The 22,720-nt window shown below is 48.4% G+C and overlaps 1 protein-coding gene across 2 annotated transcripts in view; it reads right to left on the bottom strand.

Annotated features, from left to right (window-relative positions):
* Positions 1-3,445: 3,445 nt before the first annotated feature.
* Tcf7l1 (transcription factor 7 like 1) overlaps positions 3,446-22,720 on the bottom strand; it is a 164,564-nt gene continuing 145,289 nt past the window's right edge. For both annotated transcript variants that reach the window (XM_052719001.1, XM_052719003.1), the window contains 8 exons: positions 11,035-11,167; positions 9,925-10,027; positions 9,632-9,715; positions 9,091-9,234; positions 8,258-8,417; positions 8,055-8,162; positions 7,057-7,132; positions 3,446-4,857 (listed from right to left, as the gene is read on the bottom strand). In XM_052719001.1, coding sequence (XP_052574961.1) covers positions 4,424-4,857; positions 7,057-7,132; positions 8,055-8,162; positions 8,258-8,417; positions 9,091-9,234; positions 9,632-9,715; positions 9,925-10,027; positions 11,035-11,167 — 1,242 coding nt within the window. In that variant the 3' untranslated portion in view covers positions 3,446-4,423. The remainder of the gene's footprint in view (positions 4,858-7,056; positions 7,133-8,054; positions 8,163-8,257; positions 8,418-9,090; positions 9,235-9,631; positions 9,716-9,924; positions 10,028-11,034; positions 11,168-22,720) is intronic.

Consider the following 22,720-nt stretch of genomic DNA (forward strand, 5'->3'; position numbering starts at 1 on the left):
AACAGAGCTGCTGAATGGGCCAGGAGGGAGCTGACACAGGACAGTGTTGAAGAAGGAACGAATCTAACGGGCTCATCCCCGTGCCCTGCTTCTTCCTGGCCCAGGCTCAGAGGAGGCAGACTCCAACACCGACTCCTAGCTCACCACAGTTGCAGTGGAAGGAAGAAGCAGAAAGGAATTCCCTTTTCCTTTTGAAGTGGAGGTCTCACTATGTTGCCCAGATTGGCCTGGAACTCCAAGTCACGCCATCCTCCTGCCTCAGTGTGGTAGCTAGTAGTATAAGTGTATGGCACTATGCCCAGCTGAAAGTAGATTAATGAATCTTAAAATTTTCTTTGTATCCCTTCATGATTAAAAGTAACAGCAACAGGGGCTGGAGAGATGGCTCAGAGGTTAAGAGCACTGACTGCTCTTCCAGAGGTCCTGAGTTCAATTCCCAGCAACCACATGGTGGCTCATAAACCATCTGTAATGAGATCTGGTGTCCTTTTCTGGCCTGCAGTCATACATGCTGTATACATAATAAGTAAATAAATCTTTAAGAAAAAAAAATACCAGCCTGGGCTACCAAGTGAGTTCCAGGAGAGGCGCAAAGCTACACAGAGAAACCCTGTCTCGAAAAACTAAAAAAAAAAAAAAAGAAAAAAAGAAAAAAAAAGAAAAGTAACACCAACAACTAAGAAAAGGCAGAGTGTGCTCAACCTGAAAAAGGATATGCATGGAGCTTGCCGGTCACATACTTGATGCAAAGAAATTGGATACCTTTTTTTCCCCCAAAAATGAGGAACAGTTTTCTCAACTGTTTTTTATTTATTATGTGTGAGGTACAGTCAGTGTGTGTGTGTGTGTGTGTGTGTGTGTGTGTGTGTGTGTATGTGTGTGTGTGTGTGCAGGTCAGAGGACAGCATACAGCTGTGGGTTCTCTCCTTCCTCCATGTTGGTCCTGGGAATCCCAACGGAGGCCCTCAGGCTTGGTAGTAAGAGCCTTCCCCTGCTGAGCTACCTTCCCAGCCCTTGACTGGATTTTATTTACTGTTTTCACATTTTCATTATTTTGTGTGTATTTGTGTGAGTGTGTGTATGCCATAATATTCATGTGGAGGTCAGAGGCCAACTTGCAGGTCTCAGGAATCAGTTCTCTCTCTGATGAACCAGTGATATGTGTGTGGGTCCTGGGGATTGAGCCTAGGGCTTTGTGCATGCTGGGCAGGCACTCTACTAACTGAGCTCCATGCCTAGCTCTTCAGGTACTCTTGAATCAGGGCTTACTCACTCTTTACACAGTTTCCAGTTCTCCACCTTGTCCTAGTTCCTCAGCTGACCTACCTTATAGCTGCCAATATGACCATCTCCTGGTAACCACTTCCTTATGAGGCAAACAGCAAACAAATTGAAGTCTAGGCAATAGAAACCGTTCAAAAGTATCAGAACCTGACTGGCCTTAGTCATTGCTCAGAGTATGATAGCAATTAAGGAAAACACACCTCCCCTCACTTTTTGCTCTTTTTCAAAGCACACCTTTAGTTCCAGCACTGGGGAGGCAGAGGCAGGCAGATCTCTATGAGTTCAAGGCCAGCCTGGTCTAAGGAGTGAGGTCCAGGCCAGCCAAGGCCATGTAGCAAGATTTTATCTCAAAGAACCAAATAAATAAATATGTGTGTATATGTCTGTCTATGTGTATGTATGACTGTATGTTCACCTGTCTGTGTGGGTGTGTGCCAGAAAAGGGTGGCCAGCATTCTCCACAGTCATCCTCTGCTTAATTCTTTGAAGCAATGTCTCTCCCTAAACTTGGAGCTTGAGTTTTCTAAGCTGGGCTGAAAGGTGTGTGAGGGTCAGCTGTCGTGTTAATGTGGGTGCTGGGATCCAAACTCTGGTCCCCTTGACTGTACCGCAAGCGCTCGAGAGTCCTGACCCACCTTTGTAGCCCAGCTGGAAAAACAGACAGTGGTCACGATCACAGTGTTGTAAATGTACTGAATGCTACCTACAAATGGCTAAATGGCCTTTTCTTTTTTTTAAAGCAGGAACTCATGTCACCTAAGTTGGCCTCAGACTGAATATGTAGCCAAAGATGAAAACAAACTTCTGGTCCTCTTGCCTCTACTTTTCAAGTTCTGGGATAACAGCACCACCACACCCCTGGTTTTATGGAGTGCTGGGCACTGAAACTTGGGTGTTGTGCATGCCAGCCAAGTACTCTAGCAATTGAGCTATATCCCCAGTCTTAAATATAAAAATGTCGAACTCATGTTAAATGCATTTTACTACTGTTAAAAAAAATTTGATACAAGGTACAACATGGATAAACTTGCGAACATGACACGGAGAGACCTTGGTGACAGAAGACCTCATGTTGAATTATTTTGAGTAAATACCAGGATAAACAAATTTATAGACAAAATAGATTGCTGGCTGGGTAGTGCTGGGTTGGAGAGGATGGGGGAGCGACCTTCAAAGGACAGAAGAGTTTCTCTTGGGAAAAACGTAAATTCTCTATGTAATTGGCAGTAGCAATGGACACATGGATACACAGTTCATCATGCAAAAATCCAGTAAGATCGTCTTCTTTAAAAAAAATCCAAGATGGCTCCGTGGGTAAAGGTACTTGCCCACAAGCCTGTTGACCTGAGTGTCATCCCTGGAAGGTGGAATTGGTTCCATAAAGTCCTCTGACCACCATAATAACTTGTGCTTCCCTGCCAGACACGATGATAAATAACGTGTCATATTTAATTGGAAGTACTAGTATCAAACTCAAAGCATCCTACAGAGGTCGTTGAGAGGTACCCCCCAGCCCCGTCCACTGTTCTGAATGGGGAAAATGTAAGTCTAAACTAGTAAATTATATCTCAAGAAAGTCACTATGAATAACACCAGCCACAGGGCTGGAAACCACAAAAAGCTCAAAGGACATCCAGTGCTCCTTGGCAATTCTAATAAGGAGTGGTGGGTCAGAAGCATAAGCAGAATATTCCCAGATTAGAAATCTCTTGAAATCAATTATAAATTATAAGATTCATACTTTGGGGGTCTCAATGGTCATGTTATGTATCTTTAAGATGAAGTTGGGGGCTGGAGAGATGACTCAGTGGTTAAGAGCATTTGTTCTAGCAAAGGACCTGAGTTTGGTTCCCAGCACCTACACAGTGGTTTACATCCTTCCATAACTTCAGTTGCAGGGGATTCTAAGCCCTCTTCTGACCTCGGCATCAGGCACACACATGGTGCACATATGTACACACAGGCAAAATGTGCAAAATGTTCATGCACATAAGGTAAAATAAAACAATTGTGGGGGAAGAAAGGTTAGAAGTTGCTTGGGTTCTTCTAAGCTCCGCTGGTATGAGTCTACCATGAGTGGCCTGCGAAAATTTAACCCAGGGCTTGGCAGGAAGGCAGCGGCTTGATTCAACAAAAGGTCTAAAGAAACATCCAGAAACAGTCTTGCAACTGTAATTTTTATTTTCTTTTGTGAAAATAAACTGGGAGTTTAAATTGCTCCAAAAACCATAAAAACAAAATGAAATACACACAGAAGAAGCTTGTGAGGTGGGCGGGGCAGAGGGTCTCAGAACTTGGGCAGATTGTACCAGCACAGACTGAGGTGACAGGAGTCGGACACTGGGGACTGGGCCCTGCCAGCCACTCTGAGACTGCGAGGTGGGAAAGCTCAGCTGGGCACCAGAGAGGAACACAGACTTCTTGGAGGCACCTTGAGTCCCTTTAAGGGGTGGGGGGACCTTTTCAGAGGAAGGACCTTGTTCCCCACCACCAGCTGGAGGCTGGCCCCTTGGGGCCGGAAGAGGAAGAGGGCGAGGCTGGTGGGAACCGGTCAGGCCAAGATGTCATCACACACGGTCATGGCCTGACGCTGGGCAGAGGACAAAGGGCATGAACTGGTGGTGTGGAAAGCATGACAAAAATTTGCGCTAGGGAACAGGAGTGACCCGGAGGAAGGGGAGCCAGGCTAGAACTCCAGGCCAGGCCACGCAAAGTTGCAGATGCGGTGCGGGGAGCTGGGGCAGGCGGGGGCTGGCGAGGACAGGGGAGGGCAGAAAGTCAGGAAGAGAAGAGGTAGAGAGGCATCTTCTGCCCAGGTACACCTACCACAGCGCACGGGGAGAGCGCGAGCGAGCGACACACTGCTTTTCAGTGCTTTCTTGTGAAGATATTTTTTGGGGGGGGGGTAAGGAAGATTTTGTTTTGTTTTTTTCTTTTTCTTTTTTTAAAAAAGCCTGAAGATCAGCTATTGGTTACATCTACACTCGTAAAGCACTGCTGTTACCAGACACTTTACAGAACAGTCCAGAGTGGTCAAATATTGACCAATAATGTTTCCTTTTTTTCTTCCCCCCCCTCCTCTTGTCTGAATCGTAACTACTTGGAGTCCCAAGACAGCCTGCATAGAACAAGGGGCAGCTTAGTGGGCAGACTTGGTGACCAAGGAAAGAGGCTGAGCCTGTAGCACGGGGAGGGTCTGATGGGCATGGAGGGTGGCTGGGAAGGAAGGGGGAGAGGTCAGCAGAGCAGCGGGCACGGAGCCCAGGGGCAAAGGCCTGGTCAGCAGTGGGGGCTGGCTGCCCATCTGGCCGGAATTGCTGGCCGTGGCCTTAGCTGACAGGAAGGCAGCTGAATGGAGAGCCAGCTGGGCGCGGGCCTCCGGTTTGGTGGTGAGGGACAGGGGCTGGGCTTGCTCCGAGTGGGTGGCCGCGGGGGCAGCTGGCGATGCCAAGGCTGTGGAGGGAGTTGCAGGGGAGTCCAGCGTGCTGCCGTGGGAGGAGGCAGGGCTATCGCAGGGCTTCTCGGGGGGCAGGTACTGAATACATGGCTTCTTGCTCTTAGAGGCCAGAGCACCTAAAAGTAAAAACACAAGGAGAAAGGATCAGCTGATAGCATCAGGAGGCGCAGAGGAACAAGCAGTGGCTAGACACAGGTACAGTGAGCCTTGTGGATCTGTGGCTCCCACTCTGGGGATGCAACTCAGAGCCCGTGAGAAATACTCAGGGAAAAAACCTTGTCCATACTAAACTGCTATTTTTTCGAGAGGCAAATAGAACCTAACAGCTATTTCCACAGCACTCACTGTGTGGGGCGTTATAAGCCATCTAGAGTTGGTATCGGGTAGACGGAAGATATGCATAAGCTATATACAAATACAAGGCCACCTCACTCAAGGGACTCGGGCACCTGGAGACTGGCTATCTCAGGAGTGGAGTGCGGTGGGGCCCTGGAACTAATCCAAAGGATATTGACTGTACATTGGAAACGTTAAGATTACTTTAAAGATACTTGAAAAAACATTATATTGTGGGGTGTGTGTGGAGGGCAGGGGTGAAGTCTGGGCATCTTCTATTGCTTTACACCTTAATTTTTTAAAAAATTATTTTATGTGTATGAGTGTTTTGCCTACATGTATGTCTGTGTACTAGGTGTGTGCCTGGTACCTGTGGAGGCCAGAAGAGGGCATTAGATGCCCTATAACTGGAGTTACAAATGGGCACAAGTACTCTTCACTGCTGAGCCAACTCTTGAGACCCTCCCCCCTTTTTTTGAGTCTCTCACTGGATATGAAGCCTGTTGTTTTTAGTAGATAGATGACCAGGCTGCCATGGTGACTTTCACATGGGTGTCTGAACGCAGGTCCTCATGCTTGCCCAGACTATCCACCCAGTTAGGTCTCCAGTCCTTGGTTTATTTGTTTGCTTGAGACAGGCTCTCATGTATCCCAGGCTGGCCTCAGACTGAAGCCAACCTCTGGAGGGTTGGGATAGACACCCAGTACCACCCTGTTTTAGGTGGTGTTGGCCATCAGGCTCAGGGCTGCATGCATGCTTAGGCAAGCATTCCTTCAACTGAGCTGCATCTCCAGGCTGTTTAAAGATTCCAAGAATAGGAAACTACACTTAAGAACGCCCAGAGAAGGCACAATCCAAAGACCAAATACCCAAACTGACAAAGACCCACTCACAATCTGATCGGAAAGAAACAATTCAAAGTCTCCCTCCTTTCCATCCCTGCCTTAAACCCCTTAACTGTTGAGACGACTCTCAACTCCGTTTGCCTTCAAATCCTTGGCTAATGGCACAGAGAAGGGGCACTCACTCCTGCTGAGCATGTGGCATGTGACAGACTTCTTACTATTTTACTACTGTATGCTGTACCCAGGAATATACAGATGACGTGGAGGAAGGGAGGCCCAATGCACCACAAATGGCACAAGCAGTTGCCCACGTGTTACCTATCGGCTCTATACTGAGATGAGCATGAGATGAAGGCCAGGACCTAAAATCCCGCCATCCTGAGCAACGCTCTGTGCTACCTGCCATCTAGCTCAGCTTCTTGTGGGATGTGGTCCCTGAACAAAGGCGAACACTGTTCTTCTGGCGTGCTAAACACCTAATCCCGGTGAATTCATAGATAAGTGGTGTGATGGGCAATCTTCACCGTCACCATGGAAACACACCCCTCAGTGTGTCCATCATATGTTTCCAGAGAGTTTTAACAGAGCAAGGAGGACCCACCCTGAAAAAAGGCAGAGGTCCTAGACTAAATCCAAAGGAGAAAGCAAGCTGGGCACCCATTCACCTCCCTGCCTACCGGCCAAGAATACAGTGTGACAGCTGCCATTCCGCCCACCATGAGGGACAGTTCCCTCAGCTCTGAGACAGACCAAATCCTTCCTGATGATGCTTTGTCAGGTATCAGGGATTTTGTCAAGGCAACGAGAAAAGTAACTAGTCCAGGCACTGTGTTTACCTCTAGCACGCCACCTTTGGAAGGGATTTTAATTTCAGAGATTAATTCCAGCTAACTCCTGTTTTTACTGTATGCAGGACATAACCCTTAAAGGACAACTCAGTGGGACCAAGACATGCCTGAGCTTTGAAAAGATTGTCGGCCTCTCTCCATTTAAAATGCTGATTTTCTTAAGGAGAGTAACCGGGAGACAACCCCCCTTCCCCTGCAAACCCTCCAGAGTTTTATATGAGGAGGCTGGGCTCCAACCCAGGGCTGACAACAGTGTTCTCCCGGAGGACCCAGCCCAGGACTCACCCTCTGCCTCGTGGATTTGCTGCTGTGACTGTGTCTGTGACAGCTGCTTTTCTCTCTTCCTCTTCTTCTTCTTGCCCTGAAAAATATGGTGGCAGGACGAGATGACTAGGGACAGAATAACACCAGTCTGGCAAGAGGACCCCAGACCAGACCGCCTTGGGACACAGACCGCCTCGGGACACAGGTGCCAGCCTTCTTCTCCTGATTGCTCCTGGTGAGGGTGCTGGAGGACTGGGCTGGGAAAGGAGGCAGAGTGACCCTGCCCTTCTTTCTCAAAAAGTCCCTCTGGTTGGGGCAGTCAGGCCTCTTGGTCTTGAGGGCCTTCAAGCTATTCTGTTTAGCCCCCACCCCGACTCTGTGTGTGTGTGTGTGTGTGTGTGTGTGTGTGTGTGTGTGTGTGTGTGTGTGTATGTGTGTGTGTGTGTGTAATGCACATGGGGACCAGAGGACCAGATGCCATTCCTTAGGCACTGTCTACCTTTTTTGGAGACAAGGTCTCTTTACTGGCCTGGAACTCGCTCCCAAGGCTAGGCTGGCTAGTGAACCCCAAGGATTTGCCTCCCCCTCTCCAGTCTAAGAACACAGCACCATGCTCTGCTTTGTATGTAGGTGTCAAAGATTAATACTCGTCTTCCTGCAAAGCAAGTATTTTATCTACTGAGCTATCACCCTGGCCTGGTTGTTGATCTTTTCTGTAGTGTCCCAGGTCCCTCTGAAAATTTGATGCAGCTATGAACCCTCTTACCAGGAAAAAAAAAAAAAAAAAAGAAGAAAACCATATATTCAAAAATCTGACAAGTTTCGAAGAATTTCTAGACATGGCCCCTAAGAATTCAAACTTGGCTTCCTTGTTTCTAGAGAACATGGCTTCTCCTCTAAAAGCAAACTGAAGCTGCTTGCTTTCTCCCCTCTGCATCCTGAAGATGTGCAAGTGCAGTTCCCGGAAGGTGGGCGGGGGTGGGGAGGGGTCTGAGTTCTGGCACAGCATGAACACTTACATAGTTGTCCCGAGCTGACCAGGTTGGGTAGAGTTGAGCGTGAAGCTGCCGTTCTTTCCGGGCAAGCTCGTAGTATTTGGCCTGTTCTTCTCTAGACAGGTTGTGCCACTGAGGGAGAAAGGGTTAAGACACACAGAGCCATCAGGGTAGGGGATATGGAGGCTGATGATGCCAGGGCGAGCCAGCAGGAGGGCAGGCCTCACCTTTCTTCCCAGGATCTGGTTAATGGCTGCACTTTCCTTCAGGGTACACTCAGCCACCACCTTGGCCCTCATCTCCTTCATATACAACATGAAGGCGTTTAGAGGCTTTTTCACGTGCGGCTTCTTCTCCTCCTCCTTTTTCACGGTAACTGGGGATTTCCTGTGGAGGAATGTGGCTATGGGTTAGGTACCACCATCATCCGGCTCCCCATCCCTGCCTTTCTGAGGCAGCTGACCAAGGCCTCTGGGAGGAGAGGCTTGTTTGCGTAGCCATGTGTGACTGCTTTAAGGATCTGGGGGGCGGGGGGAGGGAGAGAGAGAGAAAAAAATATATATAGAGAGAGGAATAATAATAATAGTAACAATAATAATAATAATAATAATAATAGGAAGAGGAGGAGGAATTGGAGGAGAGAGAAGGAGGGCAGGGCATGGCTCTCTGGGCTCCTCAGCCACAGAGCTAGTGGTGTGGGCTTTCCTGCTGTCTTTCCAGCATAGAGGATAACGTCTGGGTCTCTGGTCCGGCATCAGCTCTCACCAGTCCTTGAGAGAATTTCTTTCTACCCTCCCAGCCTCATATTTTATTGGGATGACAGGGCAAGAAGGGAAGCTAAAAGCTTCCTTCGTTCCTCACAGTCTCTAGAACCTGACTATGAGAACGGACGCATCAAGTCTTAAAGGAAGGGTCGCAGACACTCGACGAGAGCAGCCTCCAGGAGAGAAGACAGGGCTAAGATTGCAAGCTGACACCAGGAGAGAAAACCAAACGGCACGGGCTGTGCAGACTGGCCAGTCACTCACACCCCCCTCCATCCAGACAGCCTCTTACTTACGCACTCGCTGCAGGGCTCAGGCTGGGGGGCGCTGGCTCCTGCTTCACAATGGGGGAGACGATGGCAGGGTGGGGAATTCCTGAGGTGGGCAGGCCAGGATGGGCAGAAGCCACCATGTGTGGGGAGAACCGGCTTGAGACCAGGCTGCATGACAAATGGAAACAAATGAGAATAGAGAGGCAAGGGCTGTGTGCCACCCAGATGGTTGTCATCTGCAGAATTAGGAGATCGGTTTTGGGGGCCGCCTAAGGATGCTATTCCTTCCCCTCACACACACAAGGTCCCCAAGCCTGGTGCTGGATGCAGGTGGAATGACAAACAGAGGTGTGTGTGCGAGTCCTAGGGTCCATATTCCATGGGGTTATGGTGTAAGGAGCATTGGGCAAGAGGTAGCCCCTCATCAAAGAGAAGTGAGGACCGGGGAACCCCATACCTACTCACTAACCTACAGGGGACAGGCTGGTTTACGGCCACAAGTGGCAGTCACTAATAGACAAATATCCCAACACTTCCTGTTGACAGCCCCAGCCCCAAGACTAACCTGGACATTGAGGCATTCATGGCGAGGGCAGGGTAAGGATGCCGGAAACCACCAGGAGGGAGGGAGTACATAGGCTGTCCTTGCCTGTGAGGGTGAGAGAGGAGCGAGATAATCTAGTCAGACGGGTATTTAAGGCCAAGACTGAGGGGGCTGGAGAGAAATAGGGGCAGAAGTCAGAGGAGCTGGGAGGAAGCTGGCCAAGGTGGGAGTGAGGGTGTCGAAGTTCTGGGGTCCAGAAGGCAGAGCTCAGTAGAGGGGGCAATGAGGGTAAGAGAGGCGGTGGGTTTCCTTACTGTGGGACAAGCCAGCCGAGGGGATGAGGGATTTGTCCGACAGCTCCTGGAGACAGTGGGTAGTATGGCGAGAGCTCAGAGGGATGAGGAGGCCGGGGGATTCCTGCTTCCAAAGAGAGAGGTGTCAAGTACTTCCCTCACCCTACCTTTATAACTTCCCTAACACCCAACAGGAGCCTCCTTCCCCTGCATGCCCAGGTTGTCCACACCCTGGGAAGCCTTGTCTCTCCTCCTTCATTTCTGCCCTTTCCACCAGCAGGCAGCTCTGGGCTGCCACTCAAGGGCACCCAAGGGCGTGAGGACCCATAAACCTTCTCTCTAGTATCTTTGTGGTTGTAATTTTCTGTTGTTGACTGGACAGGGATGCATACAGGGTCCAGGACATACCCAACACAGAGCAAAAAGTACCCCGACTCACCTTTAACTAATGTTCTAGAAAACCTGCTTCATTCCCAGTACAATAAACTTGTTCTGCCAATAAACCACCCTGCCTCTAAACTCTTGATTTTCACTCTATGTTTACCCACCCCACCACCCTGCAATGATCATTATTTCTCCAAACAAGGGCTCTGAAACTTCTTAGAACCACAGTGACTCAGTAGGAATGTTATGAAGACCTTGGCTCCCAGGGATGGACAGGTATGGTGGGCAGTTAATTATCACCAACAACACATCAAGTCAGGCCCGCCCTCTGTTTTACAGCTATTTTAAAGTCTGTCCAGAAGGCTTCTATTTGAAATGTACGGTGAGGGCATACATCCTGGTTTATGGAGGCACAGCCTCGGATAGACTGGACAGCACTCTGAATTTACAATGGTACCAGGCTCTGTGCTTAACAGGTCTCATTGCTTCTAGTCCTCACAATGGCCTCTTAGTGTGGAGAGGTGGAGGGGGGGGGGGCATGGGTTAAAACCAAACAAACAAACAAAAAAACCCACCAGACCCAAACAACAAAACACTACTCCAGCGAACCGGCAAGGCGAGCAACCTCTTGAGAGCTGCAACAAGATCTGAACACAGACCTTACTCATCCAAGGACTCTTCGGTACCCCACCCCAAAGGAAAGGGGGCCGCCCCACGGGAGCACAGCCTGTACCAGGGACCACTCACCTGTCTTTGGATCGATCTCCGGGGAGAGATGCGTGGGAGGGGACGCAGGGGAGAAGTGGTCGTTGCTGTAGGTGATGAGGGGTGTCAACGGGTGCATGTGATGAGGGTGCTGAACAACAGGAACCTTGTTGGACTGCAAGAGAGAGAAGACGGACTAGGCACAGGGGCCAGGGAGACGGTGTGTTCACCAGCTGTCATTCACTGGTGGAATGTGTGCCGGCTCTTTTCTGTGCAACGCCCTACCCAGTCCTCATAACTGGCCTAGAGAAGAGGATGAGAGAGGACGGCGAACCCCTCTCTAAACCTGCCCAGCACCTCTTCACAAGTGCAGTGGGCACCCGTGGGCCACTCAGTTCTAATGGGCTATGGCACCTCTCTAGGTGGGAGAGGGCTTGGCACACTTTCTAGACTGCTTCCATGGAAACGGGAGATCTCAGGTTTGTCACCAAGTTCAGACTTACAGATGAAGGGCGCTCTCAACTCTCTGCTACTTCCTGCAGCCCTTCTATTCATCTGGTGTTCACACCACAAACTCTCATCTGCTCAGTTCCAGTTGCTTCCTAGGCTCACAGGTCTTTCTGCAGATAAGGTAGCAGAGCAAGGGGTGGAGAGTCCATCCCGATTATGAGCCGTGCTGCTGGCCTTGGTGGTGGACATAGGCTTTACAGTGAGCAACTTCCTAAGCCCTCTGTGCTTGTTAGACGTAGTAGCGTGAGGACTGTTCTCACTTTATCCACTGGCCATCACCAATGGTTCTCTACCCACAAACACACAGCACAACTAAAAGCATAAACAATAACTAACTCTAACATCAGATTGCTAAGAACCCAGTGCATCCAAAGGATGAACTTGGGTTTCTTGGGGATGGTTTGTCAAAGGGTGACTATTGGTATTATAAACATAATAGGACTATTACCAAAGAAAAGTAAGGGATGGAAGAATTATAGAGAATGCTCAGATGGTTCAGTGGGTCACGGTGTTTTCCACCATGCCTGACAACCTGAGTTCTATACCTAGAACCCACACAGTAGGTCCTCTGACCTCTGTGAGAATACCATGGAACAATGATGCCCCCCACACACAAATAATAGTGAAAAAAAAAAAAGAATCACACAAAACCATCTCAATTGGGAAAACACATGAACTATGATTTTAAAAAATGGACGCTACACACTTAAGCCAGCCCCTGCCACCAACTTCTCATGTCATTTATTATTTTTGACATCATCTCATTATATGGCCCAGGCTAGTCTCAAACTCATGATCATCTGTTCCAGCCTTCATGCCTCAGTTTTTAATTTATCCTTATTTGCATCATCTTGTCATTTTATAGTAGAGAAGTCTTGGGCAGGGGTGTATGCCTCAGTTTTTAATTTTTACTTATTTGTATCATCTTGTTATTTTATAGTAAGAAGTCTTGGGCTGGGGTGTGTAGCTCAGTTGTCTGGCATGCTTGAAGGCCTGGGTTTGATCCCCAGCACTGCATAAACTGGGTGTGGTGGCATGTATCTGTAACCCAAGCATTTGCACTGGGCAAGTGGAAGAAGAAAAATCAGGAGTTGAAGGTCATTCTTTGCTACATAGCGAGGTGAAAGCCAGCCCAGGGATATAGCACTCTCTGTCTCTGTCTCTGTCTCTGTCTCTCTCTCTCCACCTTCCTCCCTCTAGTAAAAAGTCTCAGTTGCCCACATGCCATTGAGTCAAAGAACACAGAGCAAGGAGTTCAATTTGCAATCTAGGTATAAAACCAACCTAGATGTCCTGTGGGCTATTATCTGCCACTAGGGGGCAACATTGTTCAGGAAATGAACTTCAAGGGGCCAGGCGGGAAGTAAACGCTGCTAAGCAAGAACTGTTCTAAGTCTGGCCTCGTCTTTCAGGCTACAGTCCTACTCTGCTCTCCTCACTCTCCTCTCTCTCCAGCTGCCCCCAGGGCTGATGACCACAGCTGAGGTCATGGATCAGGAATGTACAGCCTCGGTGGACAACCTCAGTGAAGACACAGGTGCTTGCTCCCGGAGGAATGCACCCATCCAGAACAGAGCCAAAGCCTTCCTGCAAGCTCCACGGCCCGAGCACTTCCTCAGCCCAGGTGTCTTGTCCATTTTAAAGTTTTGTGTGTATGTGTACACATATGGAGGCCCAAGTTGACATCGGGTTGTCTCCTTTGGACTTACTGAGCAGGTAGGTCCCTTGCTGAACCCATCGCTTACTGATTTTGGCTGGACTGCTTGCCTAGGGAGGGGTCTTTATCTACTGAGCCTGGAGGAGGCCGCCACACAGGCTTAGGTTTTCTATGAGTTCTGAGGCTCCCAACTCCCTCTGGCCCCCACACTTTCAGAGCAAGCACTTATCTGCTGAGCCATCTCCCTAGCCCGTCTCTACCTTTATCGGGCATGGGTTTAACTGGAACCTAGGCCGGCTTATGGCCACCACAACCTTCTTCAGTCTTTTCCAAGTTTGAATCTCTTCAAACTCCCAGCTCTTAGGGAAGTAAAGCCCCACCTCCGCCTCACACTTCAGGGTGTATTTCAAGCCCAAAGTAAAGGGAACCCCTAATGGCTGCCCCATGGAAAACCCTCCACCAGAGCCCCCTCCTCATTATTTTTTCCCCCTTCTTAACCTGATCAAAATCAGGTGCATGCAAGTTTATGGCTCAGGAGAGAGTAGAGCCTTCCCGTTTTCATCACTCACGAAGGAGTCATGGACTTCACAATGGCTGCCCAGGAAGGCACCTAACACTCCAGGAGGCAACTAACAGTATTCAAAACGTGAGTCCTACCCACCATCAATGATCTGTCTGCTGACAGAGACCACCTTTTCTTGATGGTGGTGGCAGGGGTGCTGTTCGTGAGAGACCATGCAGAAAGGCAGGGAAGAACGAAAACCAAGAATGTTTGCAGTGCCATGGGCTTCTCTGAATCATCACAAAGCCCCTGGGAAGGAGTGGGACAGGAAGCGTTTGGGAGAGGCTCCAGCAGACCTTGTCCCTCCAGGTACAACCTGCTGAGATCGTAAAATGTGGGTCTGGAAGGAGAGCCCCGAGGACATGGAGGCTCCGCTACAGCATTCCGCCATACTGCGGCTCTTCTATCTGTCCCAGGTGATCAGCTAAGCTAAGGGTTGCTCCATTTCTTCTGTTGGCCAACCCAGGCAACAGAAAGCATCAGCTTTGCTGCATCCCTTCAGTTTTAACCTCGGGTTTGTTGCAGGAACAGCCCCCAAGCTCCTTGCATGTTTCCTAAGTGTATTCCTAAGAGCCGAATGGCTCCTTAGGTGGGCTCAGCTAAGCCGGGATGTGTTACAAGAACCAGCACATAAGTGTGTTGTCACACCTCAACACGAAACTTCCGACTTCCTTCGGCACACCTCACATTTAACACAGTAAGGCTTCATTCCATTTTTTTTTTTTTTTTTTGGGAAACAGGGTTTCTCTGTGTAGCTCTGGCTGTCCTGGAACTCACTCTGTAGACCAGGCTGGCCTTGAATCACAGAGATCCACCTGCCTCTGCCTCCCTAGTGCTGGGATTAAAGGTGTATGCTGCCACTGCCTGGCCCTGATTTAAAATTATTTTAAACATTTATTTGTGTGTGTGCTCATGTGTGCACACACACACATGCTACAGCGTGCTTGTGGAAATCAGTGAATTGGTTCTCTCCTTCCATATGGGTTTCAGGGCTAGAACCTCAGATCACCAGGCTGAGCCATTATGCTGGCCCCCATACATAGATATCCATGACAGTGAGCATGTCCTACTGTCCATCTGCCCAGATCTTCTTTTGTTTTTTGCTAATCCACTGCTTAAAGTTTTATGACAGAGAGCAACCTTCTCTGCATGCATCCTATTACAGATTCCTACAAAGCTCTTCCTTAAGCAAATTCATGAGATGTCTCCTTTCTAACTCTGCATATGTCTCCATCTCTGTCTCTCTCTGTTTTTTGTTTGTTTATTTGGTTTTATTTTTGATACAGGGTTTCTCTGTGTAGCCCTGGCTGTCCTGAAGCTCACTCTGTAGACCAGGCTGGTCTTGAACTCAGAGATTCACCTGCCTCTGCCTCCGAGTGCTGGGATCAAAGGTGTGTGCAACCACACCGGCCTTATTTCTCTTTAATAAATGAATTCTGTTTTAGATTTTTCTTTTCTTTTTTTTAAAGATTTGTTTATTTATTATGCATACAGCTCTCTGTCTGCATGTATGATTATAAGCCAGAAGAGGGCACCAGATCTCATTATAGATGGCTATGAATCACCATGTGGTTGCTGGGAATTGAACTCAGGACCTCTGGAAGAGCAGTCAGTGCTCTTAACTGTTGAGTCATCTCTCCAGCCCACTTGTTTTAGATTTTTAGACTTTATTTTATGTGTATGAGTCTTTGCCACGTGCACGTCTGGTGACCACAGAGGTCAGAGGCACTGGATCGATCCCTTGGCACGGGAGTCAGGATGGTTGTGAACCACTGTGAAGGTGCTAGTCGCAACCTGGTTCCTCTGTGAGAGCAGTGCGTGCTTCTGACTGCTGGCCCAACAATGTCAGAGCTACTGCTCCCAAATTTCCCACTTTCCTCACGCCACAGTTTCTGGATTCCTCTCCGATTTCTGGCCACCTGTTTCTAAACTACTCCCAAGACTATCTTAAAATTAGCAAAATATTCCAGAAGGAGCCAGCTGGTGCAGAAAATAAGGGTGAAAGATTTACATGCAACAAGAACTGAGGCAAAGAGGAACTTAGTTAAAATTTGGACAAGAGGGACTGGTAAGACGGCTCAGCCGGTAAAGGTTTGTGTCACTAAGCTTGACAACATGAATTCAATCACAGGAACTCCCAAGGTGGAAGAAGAAAGCGATTCCTGGAAGTAGTCCTCTGACCCACACAAACCCACCATGAGGCATGTGCTCCCCTCCCCCCCCAGTAAATAAACATATGTAAGAAAACAAAAGAAACCAGCCCAGGCATGATGGCACATGCCTTTGATCTCAGCACTCCGGAGGCAGAAGTAGGTGGATCTTCATGAGTTCAAGGCTATCCTGGTCTATACAATGAGGTCTACATAGCCAGGGCTATGGAGAAAGACCCTGTCTCAAAATACCAAACAAACAAACCCTAAACAAATAAAACAAAATCCAAAATTGGACATCTTCCTTGACAGACAAATACCTCTCGAACTCTTTAATGATTTCTTTCCTTCTTCCATTCCCCTTTTTCTTTTCTGAGAGAGGATCTCATGTAGCCCAGGATGGCTTCAGATTTACTATGTAGTCAAGGATGACCTTGAACTTCTGGTCCTCCTACCTCCACCTCCTGAGTTCTTCAATTACAGGTGTGCATCATTTACGTAGTGCTAGGGATGGAACCCAGGGCTTTGTGTGTGTTAGGCAAATACTACCAACTGAGGCACATCCCTAGCCCAACGAAAGACTCTCAACTCACACTGTAAGCTCTTTAGCAACCCCCTACCCCAGGCTGTCAAGCAGAGGAAACATGTGACTTCCATGTAGAATCTGTCTCTACTGTGACCAATGCAATGACACTTTTGTTTATGGGTTACATGACTGTGGAGAATCTGCATGGGATAGGCACTGATTTGGACAGCCACAGAGCTGGAGCTGACAGGGCAGGGAACAACTGGCCTCATAGAAAATTAAGGGTCACGAAAATAAATAAGAAGTATCTGGGGCTGGAAAAATGACTCAGTGGTTAGGAGCACTTACTGCTCTTGCTGAAGACCTGGGTTCAGTTCCCAGCACTCACATGGTGTCCCACGTCTGTCTGTAATGTAAAACTACAGGGGATCTGATGCCTTCCGGCCTCCAAGGGCACCTGTACATATGCGGTGTACATAAACTCATGCAGACACACACACACACACACACACACACACACACACACACACACACACACACACACACACACACACATTCACACACAAATAAATCTTACCGGAAGAAAGAACCTGACCTATTTAGACAAAAGTACTTGTCCTCATGGTATATGAAGAGAATACGGAGTAAGTGTTTGATAAACACCAAGAAAAAGTAAACTGGAAAGACAGATAAGAAATGCGGGTGTGTGTCAGGTTGTTCAGGGAGGCCACAGAAAAGGTCACCAGGAAAATGCCTTAAATGACCCAAGGCAGGAACTAGTCAGACACAAAGCAAAAGGGGGGGGGGGGATTCTGGCAAAGGGACACTTAGTGTAGTGACTTGAGGTGGGCGGGACGCTCGGTGTGTTTGGGGAACTACCAGAGGCCAGGGGACTGTGCAAGAGAAGGAAGTGGGGTCTCTGTTAGCATATCCACAGCAGCAGAACACCAGGAAAGCCCTGGGTTCGAGCTCTAGGGCCTCCAAACAGGCTGGGCACCATGAGTCACACCTGTAACCCTGGCTTCCAGAAGCTTGAAGAAGTTGAGGTTAGGGCAGGGAGATATCTCAGCAGCCAAAGGCCTCCAAGCCTGACGGACGGACGGCCTGAGTTTGATGGCTGGGATCCACTTGGTGGAAGGAGAGAACTGACTTCCACAAGGTGTCCTTTGAGCTCCACACGTGTGCCACAGCACATTCTCCGCCCCCTCCTCTCTCTCTCTCTCTCTCCCTCCCTCCCTCCCTCCCTCCCTCCCCTCTCTCTCTCCTCTCCCTCCCTCCCTCCCTCCCTCCCTCCCTCTCTCTCTCTCTCTCTCTCTCTCTCTCTCTCACACACACATAAACACACACAATTTTTAAAAATTAAAAAGAAATGAAGTTGAGACCCAATCTGGGTTCTATAGAGAGACCACGTTTCTAAAACAGCCTAACACGAAAATCCAAACTGAAACTTTCCAACCCCTGAGACCTGACCAGGACCACGCTGCAGGCCAGGAAAGATGCACAGATAAGACAAGAACCTGCGGGACAGCAAGAGATAAAACTCTGGGAACTGGAATGCGCCTGCAGGTCCTTTTGTGCAATGGTCCATCTGGAAGGCTTTGCAAGCTGGAGCACTAACAGACTCCCTGGGACAAACCCTTCCTAACCAGAGCTCTCGCTTCCCCATTCTTGGTAGTCGGAGACAAGGAGAAACGACGGCTACTTCATCTTCGCTCACTTGCTGCTGCCATTCCTTCCTGTGTCCGAGGGAAAACCGTTTCGAGACAGGGTTTTGCCTTGCAATCTAGGCCGGCTTCAAACTCATAGCACTCCTGATGACAGGCCTCTGTCACTGAGCAATGGAAAACATTAAAAAATCCTCGCAATTCAAACTGTTGTTAGAAAATACCATATTTCCACTCAGTTTGACAGAACTAAGTGTTTTTGGTTTTTTAAATATTTATTTATCATGTGCACAGTGTTCTGCCTGCACATATACCAGTGCTCTTAACCTCTCAGCCATGTCTTCAGCCCCTGGTTTTGTTTGTTTGTTTGTTTGTTTGTTTTTAATCACTAAGTTCACACTTAAAGTCCATCCATTTTAGCCAGCACAATGGATCTCTGTGAGTTTGAGAACAGCCATGACTAGAGGGAGACAATGTCTCAAAACCACAAAACCACTGTGTGTGTGTGTGTGTGTGTGTGTGTGTGTGTGTGTGTGTGTGTGTGTGTGTGTGTGCTTGTGTACATGTGTGTGCCATGGCATGGATGTGGGGGGTCAGAAGACAACTTGCCTCGGTAGACTCATTCCTTCCATCATGTGGGTCCCGAGGACGGAACTCGGGTCATCAAGCTGGCGACAAGTCCCTTTACCTGTTGAGTCATCTCACTGACCCCCACTATCAGTTCAGCTCTCTGTGTTATCAAGGGCACAAATTTGAATCTCTATGTTGTTGATTCTAGTCTATGTGAAAGTTAGAGAGGGGGAGGGGTAAGGTTTTTCAAAGAAGCCAAAATGCAATTGTAGAAAGGAATAGAAACGTGGTTCTCAACCTGTGGGTCACGACCCCAGGGACAAATGACCTTGGGGGGGTCGCGCAAGGCCAGCAGAAAACATTAGCTTCAGACCAGTAGCAAAATTACAGTTATGAAGTGGCAACGGAAATAACGTTAGGGTTGAGGGTCACCACCACACGAAGAACTAACTGTATTGAAGGGTCGCAGCATTGGGAAGGTCGAGAGCCACTGGAAAAGAAGGAAGGATGCAGTTCCCGCTTTCAAACTCAGTGGGTAAATATTTGGTGAGAAAGCGCATGCAACTTCCAATCCTCTCCCACAGAGCACTCATTAACCACCTCGGGGAAAACAGCAGCACCACAGTGGAAACACCTGGCCCCAGCTAATCCCAACGCCAACATCTCTAACATGGGGCCATATTGACACAGTGGGCCTGCTCCTGATGGGTCGAGGAGATGGCATTAACACAGTGGTATTCTTGCCTAATAACGCACAAACATGGAACGTCAGACAGACTCAAACTGAAGGGCAGCCTAGAAACAGCTGCTTTGGCTGGTGATGTAGGGCAGTAGGCAGAGTGCTTGAAGTCCCGGGTTCTATCTTGCCCACTGCATAAACTGAGCGTGGTGGCCGGCGCTTGTAATCCTAGCACTTGGGAGGCAGAGGAAGGAGGGTCAGAAGTTCAAGGCCATCCTTGGGAAAATTCCAAGTCTGAGGCCAGCCTGAGCTGTGTGAGGCTCAACAAAGCAAAAGCAACAGAAAAGCTGGACAACAAAAAAGGCTGGCAGTCTATGAGAGTCAAGGAAAGCAGAGCAGGGCTGAGGCCGTGTGCTGACTGGAAACCAAAGGCACACGGATGAAACCCAACGGATGAGCGCAGATGGGACTCGGATGGAAGGCAGGGCCGTTCTTACTGTGGGCTAGTGTTGAAAGAAAATGGTCCCCAAAAGGAGTGGCACTGTTAGGAGGTGTGGCCTTGTTGGAGGAAGTGTGTCACTGTGGGGGTGGGTCTCTTTCACTCAAGATTCCCTCAGTGGGGCTGACAGACGACTTCCTGCTGCCTTCTGGTCAAGATGTAGTCAACACCAATGTCTGCCTGCATGCCACCATGCTCCCTATCATGATGATAATGGACTGAACCTCTAAAACTGTAAGCGAGCCACCCCAATTAAATGTTTTCTTTCTAAGAGTTTGCCGTGGTCATGGTGTCTCTTCACAGCAATTAGAAACCTAACTAAGACGGCTAGGGAATTGTGTGAAATGTTAACCTTTCTTCTTTTCTTTTGTTTGTGTGTTATATGCACAAGGCCATGTGTGTACTGAGGTCAGAAGAGGACCTGGGGTGTCCTAATGCATCACTTTCCACTTTATTCCCACTGAAACTGGAGCTGGTGTAAACTGGGGTTACAGGAACATAGGCATGGCCCCATCCTTTCCCTTTTTTTTTTTGGTTTTTCGAGACAGGGTTTCTCTCTGTAGCTTTGCGCCTTTCCTGGAACTCGCTTTAGAGACCAGGCTGGCCTCGAACTCACAGAGATCCTCCTGGCTCTGCCTCCCGAGTGCCATCCTTTCCCTTTCTAATGAGGGGGCTGGAGATTAGAAGTCAGGTTGTCATGTTCATACAGATACACTCTTACCGACTGAGCGATCTCTTCAGGCCCTAATGTTCCTTTCTTGATGTTTTGATAACTCTCTTGTGGTTATTTAAGCAAATATTTTTGTTCTTAAGAAACCTAAGGTGTTCAGAGATCACATTTCTAAGTTACTATCAACTTATCAGAAATGGAAAAGGGGAAAACATACACAGAGGGAGGAAGAGGCAAAACTCCAGGAGCTGGATTTGTAGATCCAGATGAAAAGCGGTGGGAGCTTCAGATGGGAAAGTCTGAAGCTCTACCCAAATAAAAAATTACTATTAAGTAAAAAGGAGTACAGTCAGTATGGAGAGGAACGGAGTGAGCCACAGACTTAGGGATTTCAGAGACTTCTAGGTCATCTGGTGAGATGGAGAAGCAACACATAAATTTCATTTATTTATGAACCCATTATATATTTGCTTATGAATAGATAGATAGGGTTGCACATAACTACATACAAATTTTATTTATTTATTTATAGATAGCTAGATAGGCCTCACAGAGCTCATTCTGGCCTTGGACTGACTATGTGGCTGAGAATGACCTTAAACTCCTCTCGGCCATCCTGCCCCTAACTCTTCAAGTGCTCGGATGACAGATGTGTGCCACCACACGCCCTCTGCAAATGCATGATACTAAAAGGGAAATCCCATCAAGTGATTCTGAGGGCGTTCATCTGCTCGGCAACACCGGGCTTCTCAGCGTGGGGCTCGGGGCTCGGGCAGTGAGACTGTGGTCCTTAGAAGGAAAGTATCCAGGCACTGACTCAGCCACTGGTCATCTGACACGCAGCTCTCCAATTTGCTTCTGAGAATGACTCAACGTACAATGATAAAATAGGGTATTCACTGCTAAAATATCAGGGTGACAGTGGCCATGGGCTGCAGGCTTTATTCCCTTTACTCACCAGCCTTTCCCCCTCTTTCTATTAGTGATATTGCACTTTTTAAAAATGTTATTATGTTTTTATTGGTTTACTTTTCATGAGTGTGTGCATGTGAGTGGAAGTCAGAGGCCAACTTGCGGGAATCTCTTCTCTCTCTCCACCATGTAGATTTCGGAGATGGAACTCAGGCTGCCGGGCTTGGTAGCTGGCACCTTTACCAGCCGAGCATGCAAGGGGCCCTGAATTCAATCCTCAGACCCTCGAAACTAAGTATGAATGCCTGTAAACACACACACACACACACACACACACACACACACACACGCCAATGACATGTAGCAGCACATATACCAGCTCTCTTCCTCTATGTCCATTGGCACTTTCTCAAGCAACACAGTATATTTAATACCCTTTGTTTCATTTTTGTGTTTTTTGAGACAAGGCCTTGCTATGCAGTCCACGTTGGCTCGAACCTCTGAGTCTCCTGCCTCAGCTTCCTAGGTACTAGGATTATAGGCGTATGTCTCCCCAGCTGACTCATACTCGACACTTATCATTTCTGAATGAGAAGAAGGAGGTGACCCTGGAGTACGGAGATGTACATGAGGACTGTCCATCTTCTCACAGACCATCCCCCACTCCCTTAACAAGCTCTCCTCTGCATATGGAAGATGCTGGTAAACGTTTATGAACAAAGCAGAGACAGTTTTTTTTTTTTTTTCTTTGCTCGGCACTCTGAGAACAGAGTGGGGAAAGGCAGTGCTCGGGCCTGGAGGGGAGAGTAGTGTGGGGGTCAGCACAATCGTCCCCCAGCAGGGAGACTATGGGAACAAACATCATAAATAGTTACACAGGGGGACTGGAGAGATTGCTCAGTGGTTAAGAACATAGGCTGCTTTTGCTGGGGACCTGGGTTCAGTTCCCAGCACCCACACGGTGGCTCCCAACCATCTGTAATGATTTCCAGGGCAGTGGTTCTCAACCTTCCTAATGCTGCAACCCTTTAAGACAGTTCCTCATGGTGTGGTGACCCCAACCACACAATTATTTCATTGCTACTTTATAGCTGTAATGTCACTACTGTTATGGATTGTAATGTAAATATCTGTGATTTCTAATGGTCTTGGGCAACTCCTGTGAGAGGGTCATTTGATTCCAAAGGGGCTGTGAGTCAACAGGCTGAGAGCCACGGGCTCTAGGGGATCTGACACCCTCTTACGTCTCCCCTAGGCACCAAGCGCGTGCATGGTACACAGAAGGGCTGGCAGGCACTCATGCACGTAACATAAAAATAAAATCTTTAT

This window comes from Peromyscus californicus, unplaced genomic scaffold (assembly GCF_007827085.1).
Source record: "Peromyscus californicus insignis strain IS unplaced genomic scaffold, ASM782708v3 Scaffold_6__1_contigs__length_162567912, whole genome shotgun sequence".
NCBI lineage: Eukaryota > Metazoa > Chordata > Mammalia > Rodentia > Cricetidae > Peromyscus > Peromyscus californicus.